Raw genomic sequence first — 9,492 nt, 5'->3', positions numbered from 1 at the left:
TTAGAGGAGCCAGCTAGAACCGAATTTTGCTGGTCTGCGTGGAATGAGTACAAACCACCGTGCCAAGTGTAGAAATGAAGCAGCGTTCTACACGCAAGCTTCTGCAGACGCAGTAGCCAGCATTCTGTGAATGAGCAAGAGGATAAAACCCAACCAATCAGGGCCCGGTATACCTCAGCCAATCCTAGCTCAGCGATGTTCTAGGCTGGGCGGGGTTGACCCTCCAAAGTGTTGTTTGTTGGCCTGGTGCCCCTCCCCCACAGCGCTGGCATCCCGTTCCAGGGAGAAAGAGGGCTGTCATGGAAGCAGCCTGGAGGCCCGCAAAGTAGATTAAACCAAAGGTGCAGGCAGAGAACGCTGAACCTGGACTGCTGCAGCCATGGCAACGCCGCATTTGCCTTGCGCACCGTGCCCAGGACATCCTAGGAGGGGTGGAATTGCCTCAGGATTAAGAGGGCCTAGAACAATGGTTCTCAGCCTTCCTAAAGCTGCGACTCTTTAACACAGTTCCTCATGTTCTGGTGACCCCCAACCACAAAATTATTTTCGCTGCTACTTCATAGCTGTAGTTTTGCTATTGCTCTGAATTGCAGTGTATATCTTTTTGGAGATAAAGGGCTGTCACGGGGGGTCGCGACCCACAAGTCGAGAACCGTCGGTTTAGCCCGCTGTGTGGCCTCGCTGATGAAATAGGAGGTTGATGTCCAGGAGGGTGGGATTACTCAAGAGAGCTGTACCTCCAGCGGATTCAGTAACGGTGGGGAGGGGAGGGAAGAAGAAATGAATGCCTCCCCAAGGAAGACGCATCATACCCAGACAGACACACAGCCTGTCTCCTGACCTCTTGGTTCTTTCGGGATTCTAGCCTGAGCCCCTCTCAACACTTCTCAAGCTAATTTCCAACTGGTGGTTTTCCCAACGTGTCTTCCATCGGATTTTCTCCTTCCTGGGATGAGGCTGGATGACAGCCCCGTCCAGATTGATATCGTCATAGAGGAGACAGGAAATGAGAGGACTGGTGGTGTGGCTCAGTGCAGGGCACTTGCCCACTATGTGAACCACGTTTGTGGTTCGATGCCCAGCACGGCCCAAACAAAAGCAAAACAAGAAAAGGGCTAGGGGAAGACAGTGTGCATTGAATTTGAGGTTCTAGGTGCTGGAGAGATGGCTCAGTGGCTAAGAGCTCTGGTTGTTCCTCCAGAGAACTTGGGTCCGATTCCCAAGACCCACGTGGCGCTTAACAACTATGGTGAGGGACACCGAGGGCACTAGGCACATATATGGTGTATGTGTACAAAACACCCATACACATGAAATCTTGGAGTTTGAGGTCCTATACTCTGTATCAGGCCTTGTCTAAGCCTTTTATATTCAATTAGATCAATTGAACTAGGTCTGCAATTGGTATTTTACTTGTCAACTTGACAGATCTGGAATTATCTGTGGGGGACTATCCTGATTATGCTAATTGAAGTGGAAAGACTCACCTACTTTGAGGGGCCCCGTTCTCTCTTTACAAGATTTTTTTTTAAATTTTAATTATGCATACATGTGTTTGTGTTTATGTTCCCAGTAGCCAGAGGTGTTGGGTCCCCTAGAGCTGGAGTTACAGGCAGTTGTGAGCTTCCAGATGTGGATGCTGGGAATCAAACTTGGGTCTTCTGGAACAACAGTAGGTGCTTGAAGGTGGTTACTGAGAAGCTGGAATCCACTTCCCAAGCTCAGAGAGCATTCAGCACCAAGGGATTCTACTTCAAAAACTCAGCCAGCACCTGCCAGGGCCAGGCCAGAGGTGCTGGGATTTACAGATACACATGGGACTTTTTCAGGCTATAAAATGCTTTAAAAAAGAAAGGAACAGGATACTGGGCCAGACCACGAACTGATCAGATCTTCTGTCCAGTGGTCCTTGAGGATAATAGAGTGAAAACCTCTACCTACCCCTTTATATCTTGAACTTATTTTCTCCAGAGGACCAAATTGTAAGGCCCCTGGAAAACAGCAAGATACATGGGCTGGGTCAACTAGCAACTTGGTGAAATAAAACCTCCCTTATTCCCAAGACAAAACACAAGGAACATGATTCGTCTACTTGTATTCAGAATCATCGGAGACTAAAGCAATTAGCACAGGAAATCTGGAGGCACCCAAAACTTTTCCATTAAATGAAATGTCAGAATCTTGATTTGCTGCTTAGTGATATCGTCATTTGGGTACTTGTCACATCTGCCTTAACCACCTCCCTGGAGGCTTTACATGACAACTGACTGATGTCTACCCTTGCCTGGCTTCTCGACAGTCCTTAGTGGAGCTGTGTGGCAGGGGTGAGAACCCTTCTGTAGTTTGGTGCCTTCCCACCCACCCTTCTCCATGGCATCATGGTACAACCAACCCTCCCTTTCCAGCCCAGTACCAGGAAGTGCACACCTTGGGAAGTAGTACTTCATTTTTCTACCATCACAGTGAACTGATGAAGCTTCTGAGGTATTAAGCAATCCATCATGACAGTTGTGACTGGTTAACTTTAATTTGTCAAAATAAATCTGCAGTATTTTGCATGTTAGTAATACAGTGCTGGTATTGACAGGTAAAATCATCATCTGCGTACATAGAAACCTTCATTTAGGAGCACACCTTAGGAGGGAAATGAATACACAGTAAAAGGTAAATGCAGGCCAAGCAGCGAGCCCTAGAGCAAGCATAACAGGCTGGATGTCAGATTTGAGGATTATCTAATACAACTGTTTAGCTGCCAATCTGATAAAGGGGAAGCTCTCCACCAGGTTCCAACCAATAGGGAAAACATACTCTGCCTTTTTGTAGACTGGTGGCCGTCGGTGCCTTCAACACATGGTTGAATCTGTTCATCAGCATCACAACTCAGTTTCAGTTCCAAGACAGGAGGATCCCACCATACAACTTGTTTGTGCCCCTTTGTAATAGCCTACCCTCACCCCATCCTGTCATCAACTCTCTCCCTCCCCAAAGAAGACACAACGTGGCTTTATTATTGCAGACAAGCTTAAGTGAATAGAATATGCATACAAAATAGCATTTTAACTGAAGTCATACATGAAGTCTCACTCCTGTTTACAATGAATTGATAAAACAATCATTTCTAGTATATATCTTTTTTTTTCCCCATAAGAACTAATACTCTCAGGATCTTATGACCACGCTGTCTGTCACCTGGGGGAAGGGCCCATACCTGCTCACTTAAGGACTGCCCCTTGGACCACTGTGGAGGAAGCCTGGGCTGTCTGGCCATGAAGGCTCATGACTGCCAGAACAGAGATGACAGGGCCCAGCAGACAGAACACATGCCAGGAAATGAGGGTTTCCTCCACATGTGACCACTGCCCTCCCAGGTCTCAGCAGTGCCATGCCTGGGCCTTCCCCACACGAGCCCTTCCAGTAGCTCACACATAATGATCTACATATTAAAAACAAACCAACTTTCAACTGTGGATAAGAACTGGTGTAACAAAGTCATAGCTACATATTTTTCTCTACATTTTGTTTATTGAGACAAACTAATTAAAAGGCACAAACATAGGGCATGTTTACATGGACATTATAACAAACATATACATTAAAAGTGTAGGAATGTGTTGCCTTCCTGCTAAACAGAAAGTTCCTAAGCTTTATATATACAAAAGTTGTACAATTTAATGTCCTAAAGTACAAAAGATCATTTATAAAATTATTTTACACTAGGTACTATTTATTTTAATTTTTTTTTTTTTTACTATGTAGTTCATCCCCCTAGAACTGTTTTGTATAATGACACACAGATACCTGTCCCTGATGTAGGAAGTCTGCCTCAGATGCAAGGTATTTTGATGTTTGTACTGACACAGTGGGGTATAAACGGAAGTCATCTGGTGTGAGTCCTGCATGCATTCTGCAGGGCTAACAAAACTCATTTCCATTTTTCTCAACTGCAAGATTAAAAATGAAAAAGACCCAAAACATATTGCAATGTAAAAAAAAAAAATTACAGCAACTTGGTTTGAATGAACTCTTCTTTAACACAATGCTTTAAAAACATGAAGTGTGGCATGATGGCGTAAAGAGTATCTGTTTCCCTAGCTTTTGGTTTCTACCGTATGTACAGGGATAAAGCATCCGGCTAAGGAACAAAAGCACATGTCTCAACGTGCACAATCATTGCTGGGTTTCCATGGAGCATGCAGACAGCTGCCGCCCTGAAAACTCCAGAAAGCGGATACAAGTGTTTTCTTAAAGGAAAAAAAAAGTGATGTCCATATTTACAAAGTTGAACAAATCTGCACAATACTTGATTAGACAGAAGGAGGGAGAAAAGATACACTCTGCTTGTTCTGAAGGGGCATCCTACCTAGTTAGTGGTTAGAATAAAAACTGTATACAATTTAATATAAGACATAAACTCTAGTGAGCGTCTAACACATCTGTGCCTGTTGTGACATCAACAGGCGCTGATTGGGAGAGAGGAGCCTATCACATCCCAGTGCCTCCAATTCTTCCAATTTAAAGCAATAGATTTCAACTGTTCCAAAGTCCTCGTGCTCCTCAACAGGACCCACTGGCCTGTGCTGGAGCCTGCCTGTGTGCACGCCTGACTTCTAAGTCAGCTGCAGCTTTTTCTCATCAAAACACAATTTGTTTTTGTTTTTTTTTAAGTTTTTGTTTTTTTTTTTAAAAAGTCAACTACAATGCTATATTCCATCAGGATTAATATGCTGAGCAATATTTACATCTCCAAATATCAGGTCACAATCCCTATTATATGTTGAAGTTAGAATGATAAATTATCATATGCTTTGCATATCAGAGCTGGTATCACCTTTCCCATAGGGAATGCTGCCTGAAATTAACATATTCCCAAAGGTAAAATGCATATTCTCTGAAATGCATTTTATTATGACAATGCATCTATTTACTCAGACAAACAAAAAACACAGACAGTTCTACACTAGCTCTCAGTCTGTGGGTTTAGAACTTCAGGTTAAAACCTTCCACCTTGTACAGAGGGAAAAGCTTTGCTAGTGTTTACAATAAAATGATTTTGTAGGATTAAAAATAATAATTAAAAACAAATAATGCCTTTTTTTTCATTTTGAAATGGGTTTTATGATTGGTTTTAATTCTGGCATTTCACCTTGCCAGCTACTATCCTGTTTAAGCAATGCTGTCAGCTAAAAGGTTTCTGATTAAACTAATGTGGTCCAGTGAGAAGTTACACGTATACCCTACTTTGAACAACCCCAGCCAAATTGGAGCAAAATGCTACTACACTCTTATTAACTAACATAATAAAACCTCCCAATTTCATAGTCTGCTATTTGCTTTAATCAACTAAAAGTAAGTTGCTGGTAAATATTTACTTTAACTCATATTTTGACTTTATAATACTGTTTACCAAGGTGGTGATGTAGGCAAAGCTTGGGGCAAGAAAGGCATGCTTTCTACAGGCCTCATTGCTATATTGAGAGGAGCCGCTAATGTCATAGGTGTGGGCAGGTTCATGGGAGATGTGATGGTGACAGGGTGTGCTATATTCACCGGGGCAGTTACCGGGGTGGGCAGGTTGACTGGGGTAGTGAGTGTTAAAGGAGAGGTCATGGATAATGGACTGGTTATGGTTACAGGATGCCCTATGTTCATTGGGCTGGTTATATTAACTGCACTTGAAACATTTACTGGACTTCTCATGCTCATTGCAGCTGCCACTGTGACTGGGTTTGACATAGTCCCAGACGACACAGAGGATGTTATATTGAATGGAGTAGTGAGAGTCACAGGGGTCGTAGCAGCCGTGGAGGTTTGGCACAGGTTGGCAGCTTCTAAAATGAGAAGACAAAAGGGACTTTAGACTCTCAAAACTATAAGCAAAATTCAGCTTCTGAATTAACTTCTCTTAATTAAAAAGAACATTTAATAAATCAAATTACAGTTTCTACCAGTGATCAAATACTGAGAGGACCTTCTGAGCACAGTCCTGGGGCCAGGGATCCACTGTATGAATCCCTTCTCTGATGCCTGGGAGGACTTGGGCAACTCGTTCAGCCCTGAACTTTTGATTTCAGTTCAGACTTACTTACCTACCTCAGAGATGCTGAGAGGACCAGTGACTTCTGCAAGGCACTCTGGGGAGCAGAGGTGCTAAGCAGGCTAAGTGTCCTCACTGCCTTCATGCAGCTCTCCTGAGTTCTAAGCCTTTCCTGGGAAAGTCAACCACCAGCAGGCCAGCAGGAAAGGCTTGTCTACACAGAGCTGTGCCAGTGATTTCTCAAAAGGCACACTGTAACTAGCAGAGAGGTGTGTGTACTCATGAACACACAATATTAAAAGGCTTCTGAGATGTGAAGCCACATTCTGTTGAGGTTTTAAAAATGGGGGAAGAATGATAAACACTGTTTTAGTGTCTGTCTGAGTTAGAGGAAAACTAAGTTAAATAATGCTGTAGTTCATAACGTTTCTTTTCTTTTTGAGATGGGATCTCACTATGTAGCCTTGGCTGGCTTGGAACCTGCTATGTAGCCCAGGCTGGCCTCAGAGATCTGCCTGCCTCTACCTCCCCAGTGCTGGGACTAAAGGCGTGTGCCACCATGCCTGGCTTATAAAGCTTCTCATGTTAAGGGAAAAGCTACTAGTAAGTAGTTGTGTTCTCCTTCTTCCCTTCTCACCCCTACTTCCTCTTCTTGCTAATGCTGATATGATCACCTACTTCATGCCCAGTATCCTTTAAATGCACACATTACACACCTCACCAAGCATACCAAGTAGGACCACCTCAGGCAGGGAACTCCTGTGGCATGTTAGGGAACCCAGTCCTTTTTATCCAGCAATGCCTGAGCAGTTCTTGAAAAGATCCCTGGGGCTGGAGAGTTGACTCAGCAGTTAAGAGCACATGCTGCTCTTGCAGACAACCTGGGTTCAGTCACCAGCACCTACATGGTGGCTCAGAACTCCAGTTCCAGGGGATCTGAAGCCCTATTTCTGGCTTCTGCAGGCACCAGGCATGCATGTGGTGCACATACATACAATCAGAAAGAACATTCATACACATAAATAAATCTTAATTAAAAAAAAAAAGATTCCTGGAAGGTGACATCCCACCCTACCCTCAAGAAAGCACCACCTACCAATATGCCATGAAATGGCAGTGGGGAGACAGAGCTATGACACCCACTCAAGTCTCTAGCTGGAGGTCTGCACAGGGTCCACAGAGGGATCAAACTGCTTCAGGTCAGTTCGCAGCCCTTCTCTGATGGTCTGACCTTATCTGGCATGCTCTGCACTACCTACCACGAGTTGCAAAACAAGACTGATGATGGAAAATCATCTAGGGAGGCCTTTTTTTTTTTTTTTTTTTTTTTTTTAAATAGATTGCTGGGATATTCAATAGTGAAACTGAGATGGAACCTGGGAAATTTATAAAGTTAAAAAGCTTCCTCAATGAGAATCTGATTTTCATCTAGGTTTGGGAATTTAAAATTTATCCAGGTCTAATATTTAAAGGACATTTCCGGCTGGGTGTGGATTTCTGGGTTTGGGCCAGCCTGGTCTACATAGGGACCTCTAGGGCAGCTAGGGTTACATAGTGAAAAAAACAAAACCACACAAACAAAACAGTGACATTTTTAAGTCAAGTTTAGGTTCTCATTAGGTTTTCAATATAGCAGTCTCCTCTCTCCCAAAATGTAATGTTTACTAACACAGAGAGAGACTCCAGCTACAAACGGGAACACAATAGCATTTTGTTTAATGAAGGTCAGAAGATGAGCTAAACAATCAAGTCTCATTGTGCAAAGCAAACTGAAATACAACAGGGAACACAAATGAACACCAATGCAGCAAGTGAGGATGGAGAACGCCGGCCCACTGGCTTCCTGGGCGACAGTGTCACTGCTGACGTGCTCCTCATGCTCTGTCGCCTCCTCTCCAGTCTTCTTGTCTCTCTAGAGGATCAAACTTTTGGTACTGGACATAGAAGGCAAGTGTTCACCACTGAGCTGTGTCCCAGCCCTCAAGCATCCTCTTACTATGACTTCACTTTTACTCCTTCTCTAGTGAAAATATCCTTTACAACAGACTTTCAACTACTAAATGATTACCATCATCTCAATTTCTACAACCAAGTCCTCTACAGCAGAGTGCAGATAGGTTAAGGTAGGGCCAGCCCTGTGAAGGGCTAAAGGAGATGAAAGGTGAGACCAAGAGCCAAGAAAGACAGCAGGACAGTAAGGTCTGAATTATGCACCAATAATCAATGCAGGATCAGCCCTGAGAAACAATAGACAATCAGCTATGAGAAAGTGAACTTACACAAGGATAGCTCACTACCCCACAGTGGGACTATTTTAGAAATTAAAAAGGAGCCTGTCAGGGCTGATGGTGCACACCTGTAATCTCAGCACTCGGGAGGTGGAAGCAGACCAGCTCTGTGAGTTCAAGGTCAGCCTGGTCTACTAAGCAAGTTCCAGGACAGCCAGAGCTGTTACACTAGGAAACCCTGTCTTGAAACACCCCCCATCCCCCAAAAAAGAGCCCATGCCAGGAATAGTGGTGCACACCTTTAATCCTGGCCCTGGGGAGGCAGAGGCAGGTGGATCTCTGTGGGTTTGAGGCCAGCCTGGTCTATGGAGTGAGTTCCAGGACAGCCAGGGCTACACAGAGACCCTGTCTCAAAACAAAACAAAAAGGAACCCTTAACACAAGGACACGGACATACAAAGGATCTATAAGCACACCAACCTTGACTGTTTATGTAACAAAAAGTAAATCCAGAGAAAGAAAAAGGCAGGAAGCACTGACGACTTATTTCCCAGTAATAAAAACCTAAATGGAAGCCCTGTTGCCAATAATTAGATTATACCAAACCCTGCCCAGTAAGCAGCATTGTGACGCTAGACTCCTCCACTGCTGTGCTCCCCTTCCTCCCGTCCCCTGGAGTACTAATCAAACACTCCTTGAGCCGCACCCAGAGCACGGGAAGCCCTTCTTACCTTTCTTTCTTGCTTTGACAGCTTCTTCCCACAGTCTCAGTGTCTCCACCTGCTTCCCTGGCCAGCTTGTCACATGCTGTTGCTGCTGCTGCTGCTGCTGTTGTTGCTGCTGCTGCTGCTTCTGATTACTGGTCTCTTCACTCATGCATGCTATTCCAAAGACAAACCACAAACATTGTGTTTACTCTGAAAAAGTGCAACCATGTTTTCAAACCCAAACCTAGGAGCTAGAGATATAATCGGTCAGCTGTTAACAGTGCTTGGCTAACATGCAGGAGGCCCTGGGTTCCAGTCTTAGTATAAGACCCTGGCAAAAACAAAAGCAAAGAAGCCCAAGCCAGAAGTGATGGCGCACACCTTTAATCTCAGTACTCAGGAGGCAGAGGCAGTTAAGTTAGGTCTCTGAGTTCTTGACCAGTCTGGTGGTCTACACTGTGAGTTCTAGGCCAGCCAAGACTACATAGTGAGAACCTGTTTCAAAAATAAACAACAAACAAAC

At 44.2% G+C, this 9,492-nt stretch overlaps 1 protein-coding gene across 2 annotated transcripts in view; it reads right to left on the bottom strand.

Moving 5' to 3' along the window:
* Positions 1 to 2,502: 2,502 nt before the first annotated feature.
* Positions 2,503 to 9,492, bottom strand: part of Vezf1 (vascular endothelial zinc finger 1) — a 16,270-nt gene continuing 9,280 nt past the window's right edge. For both annotated transcript variants that reach the window (XM_028878224.2, XM_028878225.2), the window contains exons 5-6: positions 8,994 to 9,143; positions 2,503 to 5,828 (exon numbers count right to left, since the gene is read on the bottom strand). In XM_028878224.2, the coding sequence (XP_028734057.1) occupies positions 5,401 to 5,828; positions 8,994 to 9,143 (578 nt within the window). In that variant the 3' untranslated portion in view covers positions 2,503 to 5,400. The remainder of the gene's footprint in view (positions 5,829 to 8,993; positions 9,144 to 9,492) is intronic.

Source organism: Peromyscus leucopus, chromosome 8b, assembly GCF_004664715.2.
Source record: "Peromyscus leucopus breed LL Stock chromosome 8b, UCI_PerLeu_2.1, whole genome shotgun sequence".
Lineage (NCBI taxonomy): Eukaryota > Metazoa > Chordata > Mammalia > Rodentia > Cricetidae > Peromyscus > Peromyscus leucopus.
This window is presented reverse-complemented; position numbering and strand designations above follow the sequence as displayed.